Genomic DNA, 24,223 nt, shown 5'->3' on the forward strand with positions numbered 1-24,223 from the left:
TGGGGTGATGGCCGATTATTCTACTAAATAAATGGGGTAGGAAGATTGCTTAATTATCAATTAATGAGGATTAAAAGTGTAGGAATTATCAAACCAAGAAATGATTAAGGAAATGATATCAATGGAGAGTTGCCAAAATAATCAAGATTGGGTTGGATAATGAGGGGGCCGAAATTTTGAATGCTAAATTAGGTAGAAATATTGCTTAATTCATGTATTTTAAATATTTAAAGTTTTATCTACCCATTAAGTATTAATTAATTAGTTAAGGAATAACATTATCTTGCATACATGGTTAGATATTTAAATCTTAAAGGTAAATTTACTATCATGATAAATTATAATTTCTTAACTAAAATAAGTCTAGATTAACTTATCTCAATTGGTCACATATTTAAATTTAGGCTATTAATTAAATTATTGGACATAAAGAATTTATTTGCTACTTATCTCAAGTTAATTAAATAAATCCCTAAACCTTCTTTTATTTTAAAATGATTTATTATTTATCTTAAATAAATTCTAAGAATATTTTCTTAATATTAAAATTTATTTCTTTACTCCAACTCCAGTCCGGCCTCACTTAATGAACTGAAAAGAATAAAATTTAAACTACTGAATAAAATACTTAGCTTCAAAGAATGCATTTAAATACTCATGCAATGAAGTCAATTTAATTAAAAAAAAAATTTAGAATTATGCATGGCTTATACGCAGTCTAATTACGGGTTCTACATATTTCATAAAAAACGGTTTTTGACAACAGGCTTGACCCGCCCCCACATGATACTTTATTTTTTAAAAAATTAATTTTATTTAATTTTATTAAAATTAATTCAAATATTTTAATACATTTTTTTTAAAAGTAAAACAAATTTTATGAAAATAATTTAATTGTTTTGAATTTATAAAAAAGCTAAAAATTTTAACGACTAATTAACTGTTATTTTAATTTAAAAAATAAAACATTTATCTATAAATATTAATCACATTCAACAAATTATTTCAAACATTTAAACACATTATTTTATATGATAAATCACTCCAAAAATTTTCTGTTGTGTTGAGAAACACAAGCAATCTTTATTTAGATAATAACAAAACTTGTTATTGTATTTCTAATATATTTACTGAAGTGTAAAGTTCATAGCTCAAGTTGAAAGCTGGAACTCGAATTTATCCAAATTGAAAATCTGGCGGCTTCAATGTTTTGATAATATATCACAACTCAATAATGCAAATGACAAACCGTCAAAACCAGTAACCATAAAACTTAATTTGGAAGAAATTGTATTTCGCATCAGTTGGGCTAATTCAGAAGTTATCTAGGCAAAAAATGGTTGCAAAACCAAACTGATTGCACGAAAAAAACAATCAGTTGGACATGAGCAATTACGGCATTTTGATCAGCCTGATCATCTCGATTATCCAAAAGGAAACGAATAACGAAGCTAATCCGATGATCTACAAATCATATTCACAAGTCAAAGTTTGAATCAGAGTATAAGATGTTGATAAATGACAATGAAGATACGAGTTCTACGCGGACAAATCACAACAAGTCTGATTTCAGCTGACATCATCAATTTGGTTCAGTCTAGCAAACGAGCCAAACTGAATGACCAGTTTAGCAGACAAGCAAAACTGAGTGACCAGTTGAGCAGATGAGCCAAACTAAATGATCAGTCTAGCAGACGAGTAAAATCGAATGGCTAGTTGAGAAGACGAGCAAAACTAAATGACTACTCTAGCAGACGAGCAAAACTGAATAACCAGTCTTCAGACGAGCCAAACTGAATGATCAGTCTAGCTGAAGAGCCCAACTGAACCAAAATTTCAAAATCAGTTAGGATCGAAAAAAGTTGCCAGCAGGACGGAAATGATCGTTTAATATCCGAAACAGTACATAAATTTTCTAAACTATCATGTTCGTGTGTCTAACGTATATATCATTTTTGGAGCATATAAATACAACATCTTAGAGATTAAATACAAGCTTTGGAAGGGTATTCAAAGCATGAGCAACATACATGAAGAAATTAGCTAGAATTACAGCAAGCCCAATGTGTGATGATACATTTGAGAGATAAAGAAATTGTAAATGATTAAATCTTCCCACACAATCACTCTCACATATATATGAGAGTTGAGCTTCAAAGTTTAGTTGAGTGAATCTTCACGCAAAGAAATTAAAGATTGTGTTTGTAGTCCTGACATAAGAGACATTAAACATTATGCGGATTGTGAGATTGCGACATATAATCGAGAGTGATAGAAGTTTCAATTAGGCAATACATAAGTCCTAAGTTGAAATAGATTTTTTCAAGGAGTTGTATAAATCAAAATATCTAGTTGATTCTTCACAAGGGGAATAAGCAGTGACGTAGGAGTTTTTAATCTCCGAACATCCATAAACATATTATTTCTTATTTGTTTATTGCAATTATTTACTCTCTATTGTTTTAAGATGTATTGTTGAAGCATTTTATGTGTATTTCAAATACCAAAATATTGCATACCAAGTGTTTGACAAAATTCTTGAACCAATATGTTTACACATACAATTTGCATATTTTTTTTAAAACTTTACAAAAATATTTAATCGATTTGTACGAATGATTATTTGAGTGTCTTCCGCTTGATTTGAAAATCAAATTCGATTTAATTCATCGATATTTATTTTTTTAAGAACCGAGCTATTGTAGCTCAACAATTATCTTTCAATCCATCATATCAATTGGTATCAGAGCGAGTTGTTCTTGAAAGAGCATTTGAAATTGGTTTTTAGTTTAAAAATTCGTTTTTTATATTTTCTAAGACATATATGCAAAGTTTCAATTTTCTAGCAGCTTGCAGCAATATCTGGAAAAATGGCATAACTCATTGCTTCAGTGTCCAAATGAAAAACCTATTTTTGCATTGTAAACTAGACTCATAGAAGATCACACCGGTATAAAATTTGCAGCCTGGTTGTGCATGAGAAAAAGCAGTTTATTAGTTTAATTTGAGACTAGTGTCCTGCCACAAGAAAAGTGGCTAAGGAAAAGTTAGAGTTTCTGATCATGGAAAATGTTAAACTACTGCTGCTCCTTGGGTACGAGAAAATGATATTCTGACATCAAATCTCCATCCTTGCCCTCATCCCCGTTTCAAAAATATTAATAGGGCAGGGTGGGGCAGGGAGGGGGCAGGAGAGTTTTTGGGGAATCCCCTATCCTCAAACCCGAACTTATTATTATTAATGATAATATTAATTTTAATTTTAATATGAATATTAATAATAATATAATTATTATTTTCAAAAAATAATATTATTATATTATTAATAACAATAATATTTTTATAAATATTATTTTCGGGACTGGTTCGAAGATGAGGAAAATATCCTCATACTCGTCCCGAACTATTTTGGGGATTTAAAAATAACCCCAAACCCGAATCTGAACCAACAAAAATCGGGGATCCCCGTCCTCATTTTAGGTTTTCCTCGAGAGGCCCCGAATCCGTGAGAAAAATTGTCAACTCTAGAAATAAGAATTGAAGGAAAATAAAAATTATGAAGTTGAAGTGAAGCGAATTTTTTTTCATATGTAGATTGTCATTTCCCTCATGTTGCTAGTTAGTGTAATCTTATAGACAAAAGTTTCTTTTTATAGGATACCGAGGCTTTAAAAAATAGTAAAGATTTTAAAAAAACACAGTGTTTAAGAATTTAAAATTTTTAAATGTATTGTATAAAAAACTATTTTTTTTAACAACAGCTGTGGCCCATCCTACATGCCAATTAATTTTTTTGTTTTAAAATTAATTAAAATATTTTAATATCATTTTTAAAAAAAATAAAACAAATTTATGGGAAAAATTTATAACAAAATTTTAACCGGCTACCTAATGATTAATTAACGACTAATTTAATGGTAAAAAAATTTGAACGGCTAATTAACGACTATTTTAATTGAAACTATAAATATTCATCACATTACACAAATTATTTCAAATATCCACACATTATTCTACGTCATAAATCACTCAAAAAACATTTTGTTGTATTTAGAAACACAAACAATCTTGATTTTTATAATAACAAAATTTGTTATTTTGTTCCCAACATATGTACTCAAGTGTATAGTTAGTGGCTCAAATTGGACGATGAAACTCGAATTTTGCAAAACTGAAAATCTGGCAAGCTTCAGTTTTTTGATGATATCTCATAGCTCAATAATGCAAATGACAAACCGTCAAAACCACTAAACAGAAAACTCAATTTAGAATAAGTTATATTTACGTTAGTTTGGTTAAATCGGATTTATCTATGTAAACTTATGGTTGCATGATCAAATTGATTGAAAAAAAACAACAATAAATTGGGCATGATTAGTTACGATATTTTGGTCAGCTTGATCAGCTCGATTATCCAAATAAAAAGACACAACATATTTTATGCAGCTAGGACGATGATCTACAAATCATATTCACAAGTCAAAGTCTAAACAAGAGTGTAAGATGCTGATTAATGACGATGAAGATACGAGTTATGTGCAGGATGAAATCAGAAAGCTGATTTCAGTAGACCTCCTCAATTTGGTTCAGTCTCACAGATGAGCCAAACTAAATGACCAGTCTAGCAGACGAGCAAAACGGAATGACAAGTTGAGCAGATGAGCCAAACTGTAAAACCAATCTAGGAGACAAGCAAAACTGAATGACCAGTCTATCTGACGAGCCAAACTGAATGACCAATATAGCTGACGAGCAAAACCTAACGACCAGTATATCAGACGAGACAAACTGAATGATCAGTATAGCTGAAGAGCCCAACTGAACAAAAATATCAAATTAAGTTAGGCTAGGGAAAAGTGTCCAGCAAAGCGGAAATGACCGTTTCAAAATCAGAAATAATGCATAAACTTTTCAAAAGATCATATTATTGTGTCTAACATATATATCATTCTTGGAGCCTAGAAATATAATACCTTGAAGATCAAATACAAGCTTTGGAAGGGGATTCAAAGCGTGGGTAGCCTACATGAAAAAATTATCTATAATGAGAGCAAGCCAAATGTGTGATGATACATTTGAGAGATAAATACACTGTAAAAAATTAAATCCCCACACACAATCACTCACACATATATATGAGATTTGAGCCTTCAAATTTTTGTTGAGTGGGTCTTCACACAAAGACATTAAATATTGTGTTTTTAGTCTTGGCATAAGAGACGTTAAATATTATGTGGATTGGGATGTTATGGCCTACAATCGAGAGTGAGCTCGAAGTTTCAATTAGGCAAGAGATAATTCATAAGTAGAAATAGGTTAGTACAAGGAGTTGTATATATCAAAGTCTTCTAGTAGATCTTTTCCAAAAGGAAGAAGGAGTCATGTAGGAATTGTTAATTTCTGAACATTCATAAACAAATTCGTGCATATTTATTTATTATAATTGTTGGGATTGGAAAAGAGTTTAGAGGGAAAGTGAATGAACTCTTTCAAATTTTTGCTTTTAAAATTGATTTTCAACCGTTTTGAGGCGGTTGAAAATTCTTCTCAAACTTGTTAGAAAGGTGAACCACCATAATGTTCAGAAAAAGGTTCAAGATTTCTAATGATATCTTAAGACCATTGGCAAACTTATCAACAAAATGCAGTGTGAAAAATAAGTGCTTGCAACTTTGCAAGAAGTAAAGACACATTGTTTTTTATAGATGTTCGGAGATGAAAACTCCTACGTCACCCCTTCTTCTTCTTCAGAAAAGATCCTCCAGAGGAGTTCAAGAGGTCAATAGTTGCAGCCAGGAAGGCTGCACTGAGAAGGATTGCCTTCTCAGAGGACTTTATGCGCACCTCCACCAGAGAGCTGACCACTTGGTTGGTCTTCTGGAGGGGGCGGTGAAAAAAGAAATTTATGTTGTACAAGCCCGCATCAATTAATGAAAAATTTTATTTTGTTTGCTGCTTGTTTTCTGTCATTCTTCATTCTTTCTTCACCACAAACTTGGCAATAAATTATCATAACGATGTTAAAAATGACTAAGATAAATCTATTAAACCAAGAGTATTTCGGAAATAACAAAACTTAGCCTCTAGTAACGGTTTCGTGAAAATATCAGCTTCTTGTTGATCCGTATGTACGTATTCAAGCCGAATCTCTTTATTCATGACATGTTCTTGGATAAAATGGTGTCTGATGTCAATGTGCTTTGTCCGATAGTGCATAACAGGATTGTATGTGATTTCGATTGCACTTGTGTTGTCACAGAAGATGGAAGATTTAGTGGCTTGAATTCCATAATCTTTGAGCTGTTGTTGTATCCACAGCATCTGTGCACAGCGGCTTCCAGCCACAAGGTAATCCGCTTCAGCGGTTGATGTGGCAATAGACGTCTGTTTCTTGCTAAACCACGATATTAGTCTATCACCCAAAAACTGACATGAACTGCTAGTACTTTTCCTATCAATTTTGCAACCAGCATAGTCTGCGTCTGAATATCCTACAAGATGAAGACTTGAATTTTTGGGGTACCAAAGACCCACATTAATAGTGCCCTTAAGATATTTAAGGATTTGTTTAACGGCAGTAAAATGAGATTGCATAGGATTAGATTGAAATCGTGCGCATAAACAAACAACAAACATAATATCTTGACGGCTGGCTGTTAAATATAACAGTGAACCAATTAATCCTCTGTACATTTTTGTGTCCACAGAGATTCCCCCTTCATCTTTGTCAAGTTTGATTGATGAGCTCATAGGGGTAGTTGCTTGGGAGCAATTCTCCATTCCAGACTTTTTCAGCATATCTTTTGTGTATTTAGCTTGGTTAATGAAGATGCCATTACTTGATTGATTGACCTGCAGCCTTAGAAAGAAGTTCAATTCTCCCATCAAGCTCATTTCAAACTGCTCCTGCATTATCTTAGAAAATCTCTCACGCAGTTTATGATTAGTTGATCCGAATATAATATCGTCCACATATATTTGTACAAATAACGAGTTACCATCTTGTAAAAATTTGAACAATGTTTTGTCAACTGTTCTAATTGAGAAGCCGTGCTCAAGATAGAATTTAGTTAACTTGTCATACCATGCTCTTGGGGCTTGTTTTAGTCCATACAATGCTTTATCTAGTTTGTAAACATAATCAGGATGAACGTGATTAACAAAGCCAGGTGGTTGCTCTACATATACTTCCTCATTTAGCAAACCATTTAAAAATGCAGATTTAACATCCATTTGATATATCTTAAAATCCTTTAAATGCTGCAAAGGCCAGAAATATTCTAATTGCTTCTAGCCTAGCGACAGGGGCAAAAAATTCATCAAAGTATATTCCTTTCTCCTGCCTATAACCTTGAGCCACTAATCTAGCCTTGTTTCTGATTATCAAATCGTTTCCATCCATTTTGTTTCTAAACACCTATTTAGTGCCAATAACATGTATATTATCAGGACGAGGAACTAGATGCCAAGCTTTGCTTCTTTCAAATTGATTATGTTCCTCCTGCATAGCCTCTATCCAGTTGGAATCATGCAGTGCATCATCAATCTTCTTAGGTTCTAACTGTGGGACAAAATCAGCGTGCATAAATTCATTAATCATTTGTTTTCTAGTTCTAATAGGAGCAGTAGGGTTACCGATGACTAGCTCAAGTGGATGGTTCTTTTTCCACCGGAGACATGGTCCATATGGATTTGGTTCGGTTGGTTTTGTGATATCATTTTCTTGTTTCAGCGATTCTTCTTCTATCTGAATAATCTCTAGTTGATGATTGTTCTCTGGTTCATTTATCTGATGAGTTTGTTCTTGAGCGGTTGGACTTTGCTCCAAGATGTGTTCACCTGTTTCTCTCAAATCTATTTCGTCATCATTTCTAGCTTCAAAGTTAGTACTATCAAGTTTATTGATTAAATCATGAATGCTGATACTGCTATTGTCATGACATATGGATGATTCATCGAATACATTATGTATGGATTCTTCAACAGTGAGATTTCTTTGATTATAAACTCTATATGCTTTGCTCACTGCTGAGTATCCCGGGAAGACACCATTATCGGATTTTGCATCAAATGCGGTTAGGTGTGTCTTGCGATTATTATGAATGAAACACTTACAACCGAAAATGCGGAAGTATCAAACTTCTGGCTGCTTGCCGGTCCAGATCTCATATGGAGTATTTTCATGATTTTTATTGATCATGGACCAAGTTCTGAGTATAACAGGCTGTATTGATAGCCTCCGCCCAAAACCGCTGTGAGATACCGGATTCTGCCAACATGGTCCTAGCTGCTTCCATTAGTATGCGGTTCCTTCTTTCAGCCACTTCATTCTGTTGAGGTGATCTTGCAGCTGATAACTCATGCTTTATGCCATGATCTTCAAGAATTCAGTTCCTCTGTCACTTCTGATTTTGTCTACTACTTTAGTTTTCTCATTTTGAAGTCTTTTGAGGAGTTTGATCAATTGAGCCGCGGTTGGATCTTTGGATCTTAAGAATATTACCCATGTGAATCTGGAGAAGTAATCAATTAACACAAGGGTATATTTCTTTCCCCCTAAGCTCATTACCAGTATAGGTCCAAACAAGTCCATGTGGAGAAGTTCCAGGCATCTAGCTGATGAGTTTCTTCCTTTGTTCTTGAAGGCTGAGCAAACTTGTTTATCTAGCTGAAAAGTATTGCAGATTCTATCTTTGACAAAATCAATGTTAGGAAAACCAGATACCAGCTTAAGTTTGCTAATAGTAGCAATTGATTTGAAATTAAGATGATTAAGTCATTTATGCCATAGTCTGTTTTTATTACCATTTAAGGCGATGAAGCAAGTAGGCACATTTAGACAATCATCATTCCATTTTACCTTATATGTATTTTGCTCTCTATGATCAGTTAGCACAGTGTTATCTGCAGCAGATTTAACAGTTCATATGTGTTTGTGAAATTCAACGGTGTAACCGTTGTCACATAGTTGGCTTATGATAATCAGGTTATAACACATGTTTTCTACTAGAATTGCATCTTTAATAATAATCTTGCCATGGATAATCTTACCTTTACCCACAACTTTACCTTTAGAGTTATCATCAAAGGTGATCGTTAGTCCTCTGTTGTTGACAACTTCTGATAAAAAACTTTTGTTCCCTGTCATTGGTCTAGAACAACTGCTGTCCAGGAATCAGATGGATTCTTCCAAGTTCTTTTTATTCAATGCCATTTTATTTGTGGATTCTGAATCTTCATTAGCCATGAGCAATTTACCGTCTCACCTTCACTTTCACTCATAGATTCCTCAGAGATGGATTTTTCTGAATTTGAGTCAGCCCATTTGCTTTTATCTTATTCTTCGACCAAAACTCGTTGACTCTCCTTTTTGGTGAACTTTTGTCGTCTTTATACCGTCTCTTGTTAACCGGTCTCTTTTCATCTTTTCTTGGCATGTTCCATTCTGCAATAAAATGTCCCTTATTTCCACAGTTAAAGCAAGCTTGACCATCATCAGTATGGTCTTTTTTGAAGTAGGGTTTATTCATCTGAGATTGATTCTTACGCATGAATTTACTAAAATTTTTAAAAAATAGGGACAAGGCTTCATTGCTTAGTTTCTCAACGGACTCTTCGACTGGAAAAGTTACCGTGGTAGCTGCCAAAGCCTTCGTTTCTTTGGAGGTGGATGGTTCTTCTTCAGTTCATATTCCAAGCTCGAACTCATATGCCAGCGAAGAGATCATGGAGTTCCAGCTAATTCAGATCCTTGGACTCTCGCATTGCTAGAGTTTTTGTCCCATTCTCTAGGAAGATATCTCATAACCTTCAAGGCAATTTCACGATTAGAATATTTTTTTCCTAAAGAAATATGTTCGATAATAATACCGCTCAACCGTTCGTCAAATTCTTCAAGAGTTTCTCCGGGCTTCATCTTTGCAATGTCAAACTTCTGGATAGCAACAATCAACTTGTTTTCTTTGGTTTGATCATTGACATCAAACAGTTGTGTGAGTTTTTCCCATATTTCTTTTGCTATGGTGCAAGTCTTGATCTTGGCGAACATATTTTTGTCCAGAATCTTATAAAGAATGTCTTTTGCGATGTTATCGAGATTTGCCTTCTTTTTATCCTCAGTTTTCTATTCAGATCGGTGTTTTTCTACTATTTGGTGAGCACCTTCAGTTGTAATCGCAGCTATATTTATTTTCATAATCTTAATAGGCCCGTCAGTGATGACTTATCACATATCGTCATCTTGGACTGCTAGATGAGCTTGCATACGAATTTTCCAATTGTCATAATCTTCTTTAGAAAACATAGGAAATTTGTTGAAGGATTCCATGAGTAATTTTTTAGATATCGATGTTTGAGAAGACCTCACTCTGATACTACTTTTTGGGATCGGGAAAGATTTTAGAAGAGGGGTGAATGAACTCTTTAAAATTTTTGTTTTTGAAATTGGTTTTCAACCGTTTTGAGGCGATTGAAAATTCTTCTCAAACATGTTAGAAAGGTATACCATTGTAAAGTGCAGAAAACGATTCAAAATTTCTAATGATAGCTTAAGACCATTGGCAAACTTATCAACAAAATGTAGTATGAAAAGTAAGTGCTTGCAAGAAGTAAAGACACATGGTTTTTTTTATAGATGTTCGGAGATGAAAACTCCTACATCACCCCTTCTTCTTCTTCAGGAAGGATTCCACTAAAAGACTTTGGCTTTACAAAAATTCTTTGCAACAGCCCACTCCAATCAGGACTCATCACACTGCCTGTTTTGGAGCTCTTAGTGATCACTTTACAATTCTGGATTTTAAGAACACTCAGTTCACCAGACACCACAACTTAATCAAATAACTAAAAGGTTGCCGATGTAAATAAACAATTTGATTTTGGTAGCACGAAGATGATCCTTAGATGATCAGGTATCTTTCTGTTCAGTGTGTGCTGATGAGCGATGAAGTATGTAATCTTTTGAGTGCGCTCTGAATCTTTAAGGTAAGCAAACTTGTGATGATTTCACTGCTGTGAATTTGATAACGTATCGCGTTGTGTCACTACTTGCATACTTCCTTATCTGTTAATATAGGCAATCATTCCAGCTGTCGGAAGGAATGAGTAACGTTAACTTGTAACAGAGGGATGTTGTGTCATTATCAGCTGCAACCGCATTAAGTGTTTTTCAGATATGAATTTAATGTTCTCTTTGCTGGCATGGCCTTGAGTCCCGTTCTTTGAAGAGTTGCTTCAGAGTTACCGTTTATGGCAACTGCTTTTATCCTCAGACCTTTGTAAGATATAAATGATCTTTCCTTTCTGGGATAGTAATATAAAAGCAGATCATTCTCGGGACTGATGTAGGAATTAGTTGACTTTGAAGCGGTGAAAACCATTGAATGTCCTGAACTGATCAGAGAATTTCTTTCATTAAGTAAGCAATAAATAGCCCTTTTTAATGACATCTTCGAATCATCCGGTTTGGGAAGTTCATCAAAGTTCAAGCTTCTTTTACTTCAAATGGTTGAATTATCAGCGGTCTGTAATTCATGGTTCTTTAGTATTACCCGGTTGATCCTTTGTTTAAGCTGTTAAACTCTTTTGGCTTTAGACGGTTGAGAAGCGGACGGTTGCTAAGTTGGGCGGTTGAGCTGATACCTGTTACATAGAAAATTTGCAGTTGTTTTCTGAAACACTGAAGTGTTTTCTTGATTTTGTCGATCACCAAAACTCTTGGGTAATAATAATTTCTTAACATCAATTATTTATTTGCTGTTTTTTTAAGATGCATTTTTGTAGCATTTTATGATTATTTCAAATACAAAAATATTTCATATCAAGTATTTGATAAAATGTTTCAACCAAAACGTTTTACACACTCAACTTGCATATCTTTTAAATGCTTTACCAAAATATTTAATCAATTTCTACGATGGATTATTTTGAATTTCTAACACTTGGTTTGAAAACCAAAGTCGATTTAATTCATCGGTATTCAAAATTTTAATAATTGAGCTATTGTAACTCAACGATTATCCTTCAATTGATTCTATCTTCTCTCTACTATTTCCATTATCTCAAAATTTTTAAATATTTATTTCTAAAATCCTATTTTGTTTTGAAATTGATGAAATTAACAGATTTTTTTTAGAAATTTCGTGAATTAACCAAAATATAATGTGGTGGGATATTCGCTCCTGCCTTCCGACTAGGAAGTCATATGAGCTAATTAAAACATTTGTTGCATACTGGTACCCAGGAGGTGAATCGGAAGCTGAAGAGGAGGCCCTCGTGCCCCGGAGGTAGCCTATTAAGAGCATCAGTAGAAAGTCCTTAACTACCTCTTATAGCTCTATAGTAGCATCCCCACAGGTCCATTAATAGACCCTTAAGAGATCCATATGATATCGGAAGAAAATGCTTCTTCAAAAATTCAGAAATTTCACCAAATTATCCATGTTTCCCATACCAACCAAATTATACAATTCCGAAATATGTGACAATCATGTGCATCACCAAATTTGTTGGGTGCAATAATTGTCCCTACTTTGTAGAGCGATCGAACCGTGGTGCTTGAGATGTTGTGTGATTTAAAAGATTTGAGTTGCACTATTACCACCAGCTATAGCTTTTGGTGAAGCAGCAAGCACTCGGTCCTAACAATTGGTATTACAGCGAGGTCATTGGTTCAAGTCTTCCAAGAAGCATATTTCTGAACTTCTTGGTGGGGGGGTGGGAATGTTGGGTTAAATGTGCATGAGTGAGGGTAGTACTGGGATGGGTGACGTCCTAGGAAGTTCTCATGCGCCAAGCTGTTAACGTTACGCCGCTTGATCTGGTTGGGTAAGTAGAACATAAAAGAGTGACACCATATCTTAACGGGAAATAATGTCTCTGCTTGGGACATGACCGATGGTAGAGAAATGGTAAGACTGATCTCTAAGGAAAATGAGACAGCACCAGCAGATAGGCCTAACAGTCCGACCTATTAGCACCCAAATAGGTGCTATCTGCGTTTCCACAAGTATAAGAAAATAAAGTTGTGCATTGGCTAACAGCTATAGCTTTTGACCTAGTAGTAAGCTCTTGGTCCTACAATTAGTATCAGAGACAAGGTCACGGGTTCGATTTCCATTGATTGTAAGGAGTGCAATTATTGGGAGGAAGATTGTTAGGTGAAATAATTGTCCCTACTTGGTAAAGCGATCGAACCGTGGTGCTTGAGATGTTGTGCGGTTTAAAATATTTGAGTTGCACCATTACTACCAGCTATAGCTTTTGGTAAAGCGGCAAGCACCCGGTCTCACAAACTTCATGCTGACTTAATTAAACATATTTGATCACAATACAACAACATTCTTGAATTAGTATTTTATAGCTTCTCTTTATATTTATTTATATGTTTTTTTTTAAAATATTATGTGAGTATGATTTATATTTATAGGTTGTACTCTTAATTTCAAATTTATAATAAAATTTTAATTTTAAATACATGACACTTATAAAATAAGGTAAAATAATTTTACGTAATAAATATATTTAAAAATAATATTATTATAAAAATAAATTTTAAATTGTTTTTATTTAATGTGAAATAAGAATAAAGAGGAATGTGTGAATAACGAGTCCCACAAATAATGAGTGTTAATGTTAAAATGAATATGAAGAATAGATGTGTTAATATAATGTATATGTGATATATAGACCTCACGATTTGTTATAAAGTGATGAATGTTATAACATAAACCAATGTGATGTCCTTATTAGGTGGGGGCATTTGGTCATGTTATATTATTTTGGTCATCGCATGTTGAAATATGATAGTAGTTAAATCGAAGAACAACCTTTTGAAAGTTGATAAGATCGTGTGAAAAATTTTGGTTATATATATATTTTTAATTTCTCTAAAAAAATAAAGTAATTATTAAAATTTATAAAAAAAATTTTGTTTTAATATCTGTTTCAACAATTATTTATAAAACGTAATTATAAAATTATTTTTATAAAATTTTTTAAAAGTTGTTTAATAATAAATATGTGTTTGGACAACTATTTTATAAAAATGTTTTTAGCATTAAAAAAATGGTTCGACAACTTGTTTAAAAAAACGATTTTAGAGTTATAAATAATTAAAAATATGTTTAGAGAATTATTCTACAAATATTTTGATTCTCATTTAACTTAATTATTTTTTAAAACAAATCAAAAAACAACAAAATGTTTATTCAAACACACATTTTAAATTTTTTTTTCAATTCTAAAATATTAAAATATATTTAAAGTATTTGTCCAGCAAAGTTGATGTCATAATTTGTTTTTGTTTTTTAAATTTATTATTTCAAAATTACATTTACTGTCAAATGTCACTGATATTAATGAAAGACCATAATCTCACGTGAAAAACGTGACCTCCGGTCCCCATATATTCTCTCTTCCTTTTAGGCAAAAATTATATTCTAATTCTCTATTGTTGAAAAATTATTTAAAAATGTGTTAAATATTTGTGTTGAAAATGTGAATGTTGAATGTTGAAAATTAGGTAAAATTAGGTGTTGAATATTGAAAATTAGTGTGTGATGATGTAGGTAATGATGTATTTTATTTTTGGATTATTTGTAAAAATTTTTTATAAATAGATCTCTCATTTGTGAAGAAAATCACAATTGAGTTGAGAGAAAAATATTATAAAGTGTGTAGTGTGATAATTTTGAGAGTTTGAGATTTTTACTTTTTTACCGTAAATTTTTACTTTTTCACAACACGTTATCAGCACGAAGCTCTAAAAGTCCTCCATATTTTTCCAAGCTCCGAACAGAAGAAAAAGGTAACAAAAGTAATAATATTTATTTTACTGTTATTTATTTATTGTTTATATATGTAATATATAATATAATGTTATTGTTAGAAATAATAAAAATAATTTTTTCAAAAACTTGTTATAAATCCTGGGAGGATGTTAAGACGACATCCCACACTCCCGGTAAGGGATACGACAAGTATAAAAGCCTATAAGGTTTTTTAAACAAAATAACTTATGACACCTAATTATAATAATGTGATATGATATACATAATTATTTAAATATGACTAATATTATATACACCATATTATTACCATAAAATTATACAAATACATACATTTATTTTCTTATACACCAACGGTAATAAACGGTAACAAAACGGCTAGTTTTTGCTCTATAAATACAATCTCACAAATACATTCAATCACTCCAACTTTCTCTTCTTCTCTAAAAATTATTCTTCATCAAATTTTCGAAGAAAAAAAGAAGATGGCTTTCACGAGGTTATTTTTAATTATTTTGGTTATCATACTCACCAGTCTTGTATTTATCGGAGAATATCCTCCTCGTGTGTTTTCTTTATTTTTACGAATACTTGTACTTGTTGTTTATCCATTACTTTGTATTGCAATATTCATTAACTAATAAAATGCATCGTAATTTTTAGTACCACCATGGCAAACTTGGCAAAGCTCGAATTCATCGCTCTTGATATTACTGGGAAAAACTATATGCCATGGACTCTTGATGTAGAAATGCATCTTGAGTCATTGGGTCTAAGCGAGACCATTAAAGAAAATGGTATATCTTCATCACAAGAAAAAGCAAAAGCTATAATATTTTTACGACGACACCTTGATGAAGGTTTAAAATGTGAATATCTCATCGAAAAAGATCCCATGGCTCTGTGGAAAGGATTAAAAGAGAGATTTGAACATATAAGGGAAGTTATACTTCCGACCGCCCGTGATGAATGGAATATGTTAAGATTCCAAGACTTTAAAAAAGTCAGTGATTACAATTCAGCGATGTATAGAATAATCTCGCAGTTAAAATTTTGTGGACATGAGGTTACAGAATCGGAAATGCTTGAAAAAACATTTTCCACGTTTCACGCATCAAATATAACACTACAGCAACAATATAGAGTGCGTGGATTTGCGAGATATTCTGAACTCATCGCCTGTCTTCTTGTGGCGGAAAAGAACAACGAGCTATTAATGAGAAATCATCAGTCCCGACCCACTGGATCAACAGCATTTCCAGAAGTAAATGCTGTAAGTAAAAATGAATTTAAACCTGGAAACCAAAATCAAATTCAAAGACAAGGTTTTGGTCGAGGTCGAGGTCGAGGTCGTGGACGTGGACGTGGACGAGGAAGTGGTCGTGGTCGTGGACGCGGCCGTGGTTTTGAAAATAATCGAGATAGTTATTTCTATAACTCATCTCAAAATAACGTCCCAAACCATCCACAGAAAAGGCATCAAGAAAACATGAGTGTTAATGAAAATCACTCGAAAAGATTTGAAAGTTCTTGTTTCAGATGCGGTACTCCAGGACATTGGTCTCGTATTTGTCGAGCCCCTGAGCATCTTTGCAAACTTTATAAAGAATCGATAAAGGGGAAAGAAAAGGAGACCAACTTCACTGAGCGAAGTGACCGTTTGAGTGATTCAACTCATTTTGATGCTGCTGATTTTATGAATGATTTCTCTGGAAATGATCAATATGTTGGTGGGATAGAAATGAACAATATTGATGCTGCAGATTTTCTCAATGATTTCTCTGAAAATGAACAATATAGTGGTAGAATATAAATGTACAATAATTTATTTTTCATGTATTTATATGATAATGTTTTATTGTACAATTATGATATGTGTTATATTTAAATATGTATTGTCATTAATTTTTTTTCATTGCATATTTTTTGAAGTTCAAATATGGAAAATGCTATGAGCAAAGCTGAAGTTTGCATACCCGATAGTGGTACAACGCACACTATCCTCCGAGATAAAAGATATTTCTTGGAACTAAAACCAACAAAAACAACGGTGAATACAATATCAGGTCCTGTAGACTTGATTAAAGGATGTGGTAAAGCACAATTTTTGTTACCTAATGGTACAAAATTTTTGATCAATGATGCTTTATATTCACCACAATCGAAAAGAAATTTGTTGAGTTTTAATGATATATATTCCCATGGGTATGATACTCAAACAATGAATGAAGGGAATGAGAAATATATGTGTCTTACCACATATAAATCAGGAAAGAAATATGTGATTGAAAAACTACCAATGCTCCCTACTGGATTGCATTATACACATATACGTCCCATTGAATCAAACATGGTAATTGATAATTCTTCAATATTAACCAATTGGCATGATCGATTAGGACATCCTGGTTCAACAATGATGCGAAGAATTATAGAAAATACACATGGTCATCCATTGAAAGACCAGAAGATCTTTCAGAATAATAAGTTTCAATGTAAAGCATGTTCTCTTGGAAAACTTATTATAAGACCATCACCAGCCAAAATCCAAACTGAATCACCAATGTTTCTTGAACGTATTCAGGGTGATATTTGTGGACCAATCCATCCACCATGTGGACCATTCAGATACTTTATGGTATTGATTGATGCCTCCAGCAGATGGTCACATGTATGTTTATTGTCAACTCGAAATGTTGCATTTGCAAGATTACTTGCTCAAATAATAAAATTGAGGAATCAATTTCCCGATTATACAATCAAGAAAATTAGACTTGATAATGCTGGTGAATTTACTTCCCAGACTTTCAATGATTATTGTATGTCTATGGGAATCATTGTTGAGCATCCTGTTGCTCATGTACATACTCAAAATGGATTGGCTGAATCATTGATTAAACGTCTGCAAATGATTGCTAGACCAATGATTATGAAAACAAAGCTCCCTATTTCTATATGGGGACATGCAATTTTACATGCTGCTTCATTAATTCGCATCAGACCAAGTGCATATCATAAATACTCCCCATTGCAGCTTGCATTTGGTAAAGAACCAGACATTTCTCATCTGAGAATTTTTGGATGTATGGTGTATGTGCCTATTGCACCACCTCAACGAAAGAAAATGGGACCTCAAAGAAAGATTGGAATTTATATTGGTTATGATAGTCCATCGATCATTCGATATCTTGAACCACAGACAGGCGACGTGTTCACAGCACGTTTTGCTGATTGTCATTTTAATGAGGAAATCTTCCCAATGTTAGGGGGAGAACAGAAACATACCGAAAAAGAAATTACATGGTATGTATCATCATTGTTACATCTGGATCCAAGAACAAAACAATGTGAAAAAGATGTACAGCAAATTGTGCACTTGCAAAGAATAGCAAATCAAATACCAGATGCATTTGCAGACACAAAAGGGGTAACTAAATCATATATACATGCTGCAAATGCCCCTGCTCGAATTGAAATTCCGAAGAAACAAATTGAAGATAGTCATGATGTCATTAAACGCCTGAAGCGTGGAAGGCCAGTTGGTTCCAAGGATAAAAATCCTCGAAAAAGAAAATTCATAGAGAAACACAATGATCACAAAATAGAGAATGATGTTCCTGAAGAAACACATAATGATCACAAAATAGAGAATGATGTTCCTGAAGAAACACATGATGATGAAAATGTTTTGTCAGAACCACAAACTGACGAGAATCATGAAATCTCTATCAATTATATTAATACTGGAAAAATATGGAACCGAAAAGATATAGAAGAAATTGATGATATATTTTCTTATAATGTGGCAATCGACATCATAAATGATAATGAAGATCATGAACCAAAATCTTTTGGTGAATGTAAAAATCGGCAGGATTGGATAAAATGGAAAGATGCCATCCAGGTTGAATTGGATTCGCTAAATAAACGTAATGTTTTTGGACCTATAGTCCTTACACCTGAAGGTGTAAAACCTGTTGGATACAAATGGGTTTTTATTCGAAAGCGAAATGAGAAAAATGAAATAGTAAGATATAAAGCTCGACTTGTTGCACAAGGTTTTTCTCAAAGGCCTGGAATTGATTATGAAGAAACGTATTCTCCTGTGATGGATGCAATTACGTTTCGGTATTTGATTAGCTTGGCAGTATCTGAAAATTTAGAAATGCGTCTTATGGATGTTGTTACAGCCTACTTATATGGATCACTTGATAGTAATATATATATGAAAATCCCTGAAGGATTTAAGATGCCTGAAGCACAAAGTTCAAAACCCAGAGAATGTTATTCTGTGAAATTACTAAGATCATTATATGGGTTGAAGCAATCCGGCAGAATGTGGTATAATAGGCTAAGTGATCACTTGATGAAAAAGGGATATGTAAATAATTCAATATGCCCTTGTGTTTTCATTAAGAAAACAACATCCGGATGCGTAATTATTGCTGTATATGTTGATGATTTAAACATCATTGGAACAAATAAGGAAATTCAAGAAGTTGTGTCATACTTGAAAGAAGAATTTGAAATGAAGGATCTTGGAAAAACCAAGTATTGTCTGGGTTTACAAATTGAACAAAAAGAATGTGGAATATTTGTTCACCAGACAAATTATACAGAAAAGATCCTTAAACGTTTTAATATGGACAAATCAAATCCTTTAAGTACTCCAATGGTTGTTAGATCATTAAACATAGAAAAGGATCCATTCCGTCCATGTGAAGATGATGAAGATATTCTTGGTCCAGAAGTACCATATCTAAGTGCTATCGGTGCCCTTATGTATCTTACAAATTGTACAAGGCCTGATATATCTTTTGCCGTAAATTTATTGGCAAGATTTAGCACATATCCAACAAAGAGACATTGGAACGGAATTAAACATATATTCCGTTATCTACGAGGAACGACAGACTTGGGACTTTTGTATTCAAAAGATGCTAATCCAAGTATAATTGGTTATGCCGATGCTGGATACTTATCTGATCCACACAAAGCACGTTCTCAAACTGGATATGTATTTACTCGTGGAGGCACTGCAATTTCTTGGCGTTCACAGAAACAAACACTTGTAACAACTTCATCAAATCATGCCGAGATTATTGCACTACATGAAGCAAGCCGTGAATGTGTGTGGTTAAAATCAATGACTCAACATATCCAAATCTCATGCGGATTATCATTCGACGAGAAGCCTGTGATACTATATGAAGATAATGCTGCATGTGTTGCTCAAATGAAAGAAGGATACATAAAAAGCGACAGAACTAAACATATTCCTCCTAAGTTCTTCGCATTCACCAAGGAGCTTGAGAAGAATAAATGTATTGATGTTCGTCACATTCAATCAAGTGAAAACTCATCAGATCTCTTCACAAAGGCACTTCCTACGACAATATTCAGAAAGCACATATATAATATTGGGATGCGCAATCTACGAAATTTGTGAAGAATTGTTCGTGTCAACATGAGGGGGAGTTTACGTGACTGCACTCTTTTTCCCTTACTATGGTTTTTATCCCAATGGGTTTTTCCTAGTAAGGTTTTTAACGAGGCAGTATAAAAACACGTAATGTATACAATCATTATGATCATCATCACAAGGGGGAGTGTTGAAAAATTATTTAAAAATGTGTTAAATATTTGTGTTGAAAATGTGAATGTTGAATGTTGAAAATTAGGTAAAATTAGGTGTTGAATATTGAAAATTAGTGTGTGATGATGTAGGTAATGATGTATTTTATTTTTGGATTATTTGTAAAATTTTCTATAAATAGATCTCTCATTTGTGAAAAAAATCACAATTGAGTTGAGAGAAAAATATTATAAAGTGTGTAGTGTGATAATTTTGAGAGTTTGAGATTTTTACTTTTTTACCGTAAATTTTTACTTTTTCACCACATCTATAATTTTCTCTCTGAGGTTTTGTTGAATAATGGGACCTCCCCCATTATTTTTCGCAGTAGAGGAAATCAATCGCTGAAATTGTTGGATTTGATTGCCGTGGTTACAAATTCTTGACCCATTTATTGTTTTTCCCTGGAGTTTTTAATCTTCCATGGAGGTAAGGCCTTAATATGCAATATTACGGTAATCAAAATTCTCCGATCTGAATTACAAATCAATGGTGGACGATTATTGAAATTCATGGTTCATCAGTTTCGGTTTTTGGTTTGCATGGGATTTTTTATGATAACTTTGTACGCATAGAAAGTTTCATTCTTACTATCGCGTGAACGAGTTTATGTGGATTTGAATCCTCATCGCTTGTCGTAGAGCTGAAATCGATTGTTTCTCGTGATTTTAGTTCAAATTTATGACTTAACTGGGAAATTGTACGTGCCAAATTATTTGCATAAGACCCTTCTTGATTTACATATTCAAAAAGATATTAAATCGCCTTTTTGTTTATAGTTTGCTAGAATTGGTTTCAAACGTTTTTCTTTCTGCTTTTGTCTGCTGCTTTGTAAGGTTTTTGGATTGGATGAGGTCAAGAATGGAGGGAGCCACATGGCGTCAGCAGCGGCTTTTGTTGAAGGTGGAATTCAAGAGGCCTGCGACGATGCTTGCAGTATATGCCTCGAGGCCTTTTGTGACAGCGAGCCTTCTTCGGTGAAATGCCAATATAGATAATTTCTTTTGCTCGTTGATTATTGTGAAATTATTTTCTGCTAGCCTGATTAGGGAATATTTTGAACAATGTGTTACAGGTGACAAGCTGCAAGCATGAGTTCCACCTTCAATGCATTCTTGAATGGTATGTGTTTGCCGCTTGTTTGTCGTTAAGGATTTGGATTGTGGTTTTATGGTACTCTTTTGTATGTGCATTTTTGTCTTAATAATAGGATTAATTATTATTTTGATTTGATGCTAGTTTGTTTTTGCCTCTACTTTGTGGGATGTGATGTAAAATCTCCGAGGTTTATATATATTTGGATGCTGTGATATATCAAGCTAAATGCTGCCTGCCATTGTTAAGAAATAAGAACCTTTTTGTGGGGACTAAGAAGTAAAAATTTACATGAGCAGAATTTTTCACACACACATATATTTTGAGTGAGCTTTATCAATATAGCTTAGGCTGCTTAAATGCCTGGTCTTTGATTCACTTGTAGTCGATGTGCTTCATATTTTACTAGTTTTCAATGCTATATGTGAGCTTTAATCTATGAATTTGAGATCTTCTGTGCATCTTATTGCTTTGTGTTAACGTCCTTATAGTTTCTTGCAGATTATAGGTAACTTGTCCTGGCTACTTTTTGTTGTGAGACATGTGAACAATAGTTTGTGAAGAACTGGTATATCATGGTACCGTTGGTAAATTGAACAGGAAAGTTGGGAAATGCCCATGCCCAAAATTTTATCAACAATTTTAGTGGAGTCCATTAGTTGTTAATGGAAACCTTTTGTATTAAGATAATCTTTGTCGTTCATAGATTATTCTAGAACTTGAAGTTCGTCAAATCCAAATTTTAGTGAATTAGAAACTGATTCAGTGCTTGCAATTTGAAATAAGAAAGTTGGCTTTGGTAAAATCCTAGTCGGTGATGGAGATTATGGTATTCTGATAATTTTACATGCTAGCAATTCATCAAAATCTGTTCGTACATACAATTCTCTGAAATATTTATCCATTTTGGTTTGGAGAGGTTATTCCCTGTGCTCGCAGTATGAGGCTAAGATCTATTAAATCTGTGTCTGACATCTTTAGGGGGAGGTGAGGGTGGAAATAAACATATATCTTTGAATTATGAATAGGTGTCAAAGAAGTTCCAACTGTCCAATGTGCTGGCAACCCTTCAGTCTGAAAGATTCCTCAAAGTTTGTCTCTGAGCTGCATCCTCAGTTTTAAGTTGTTCCTTTTATTGAACTATTTACTTGCTCATATTTATCCAATATTTTATTTTGTTGTTTGGCAGCCAAGAATTGCTTGAAGCAGTGGAACGGGAGAGAAATTTAAGGTTTACTTCATCAAGGAGAAATGCAACCATATTTCATCATCCCACCCTAGGGGATTTTGAAATGCAGCATGAGTGTTGGCCAGCTAAACTATTCATTTTTATCATATAGCTTATCCACACTTATATTTTCTGTTTGTATTTAATGACTTCTCTTTAAGCAGTTGCAAATGGGAGTTGATGATCCAGAACTTGAGGATCGCATCATCCAACATTTGGCCGCGGCGGCTGCAATGGGGAGGACTCACTTCATTGCTCGGAGGGAGGACTCAAGGAGTCGTTCGTCTGCCTATGTTCATCCACAGTTTGTAGTGCTATCATCTCATCCTAATGCATCTTCTACTGGTCAGGTTTCAGCTTCCCTTGCTTCCGTTGGAACAGAAACCAATTTGACTGCAGCAACTGAAACAAACACTTCTGTTCCACGAACATCTATTCGGAATGAAGGACCACCATATTCGTCTTCTCTTCAAAGCGATCGAGTTTTGGCTTCAGGATCTGGATCTCCGGCGATTCCTAATACATGCCAAGGAATGTCTAGTGATAATAGGTGGTGTTACTTTCTAGCATTTTAAAATTATCTTAGGTAGTATCTTGTATCTACTTAATTAGTATTTGCATGAAAGTTGTAAAATATTCAGTAGTTTGAATTTCCACGATCCATTTTTAGGAGCTCTGTAAGTCGGTCTTTGTTGCCAAATCAAGACAGAGCAGGACCCTCAGAGTTGCAGTTTTCTTCAGACTCTTGGAAATCTCGACTCAATGCTGTGTCAATGAGGTACAAATTTCAGTATGACATGATCTTGTTCATTTTAATCTTATATATTAGTTATATTTTAACTATTATCGGGAACTTGTGGATTCTGAACTTTGTTTTATGTTGATATCATGTGTAAGATACAAAGAGTCCATTACCAAAAGTACTAAAGGATGGAAGGAAAAGCTGTTTTCTCGAAGTGGTTCCATGGCAGAGATTGGAAATGAGGTTAGAAGAGAGGTGAGTGCTGGAGTTGCTACTATGTCTCACCTGATGGAGCGCCTTGAAACGAGAGAGAGCAATAGATCTGGTCATGTCCCATTAGCAGATGACGTGGTGGATTCTTCAGGCACTGGACTGAGAAACCCTGAGAATAGGGATACTCTCAATGAAACTTCATCGATCGGCATAAATTCTTCTTCTTGTGTCACAAGTTTGATCTAAATCTCATAATGCAGCGAATCTTTCCTCATCATTTCATTTTTGGGGGTGAGTTATCCAGTTATTTTACTTGTCGATGTGATTTGGTGATAGCCAACATATTGATGCCATTAATTGCTCTTTGACCAATCTCTGTTCCAAGCACTTCATCAAGATTGAAATTGATCTTTCTTTTTCTCATGTTGTTAATTAAGTTTATTATTGTCTTATATATCCAACTTAATCTGATAATTCATTTTTCTTGTGGTAGGAGAGCTCTTGGTAACAATAATTTAGTACAC

General features: G+C 33.7%; 1 protein-coding gene across 1 annotated transcript; it reads left to right on the forward strand.

Moving 5' to 3' along the window:
- The first annotated feature begins 20,696 nt into the window (after positions 1–20,696).
- On the forward strand, positions 20,697–24,000 carry LOC140963614 (E3 ubiquitin-protein ligase RHF2A-like). The gene is made up of 8 exons (XM_073423006.1): positions 20,697–20,850; positions 21,258–21,398; positions 21,497–21,543; positions 22,545–22,607; positions 22,706–22,817; positions 22,909–23,294; positions 23,415–23,522; positions 23,642–24,000. The coding sequence occupies exons 1-8, from the start codon at positions 20,845–20,847 to the stop codon at positions 23,943–23,945; spliced, it is 1,167 nt and encodes a 388-aa protein (XP_073279107.1). The 5' UTR covers positions 20,697–20,844; the 3' UTR covers positions 23,946–24,000.
- Positions 24,001–24,223: the final 223 nt, after the last annotated feature.

This window comes from Primulina huaijiensis, chromosome 17, assembly GCF_012295235.1.
Source record: "Primulina huaijiensis isolate GDHJ02 chromosome 17, ASM1229523v2, whole genome shotgun sequence".
In the NCBI taxonomy this organism is placed as follows: domain Eukaryota; kingdom Viridiplantae; phylum Streptophyta; class Magnoliopsida; order Lamiales; family Gesneriaceae; genus Primulina; species Primulina huaijiensis.

Coding starts and splice junctions, on each gene's coding strand:
- LOC140963614 (XM_073423006.1), top strand. Junction 21,544..22,544: donor CTTCAATGCATTCTTGAATG/GTATGTGTTTGC, acceptor AATTATGAATAG/GTGTCAAAGAAGTTCCAACT. Junction 23,523..23,641: donor CTCAATGCTGTGTCAATGAG/GTACAAATTTCA, acceptor ATCATGTGTAAG/ATACAAAGAGTCCATTACCA.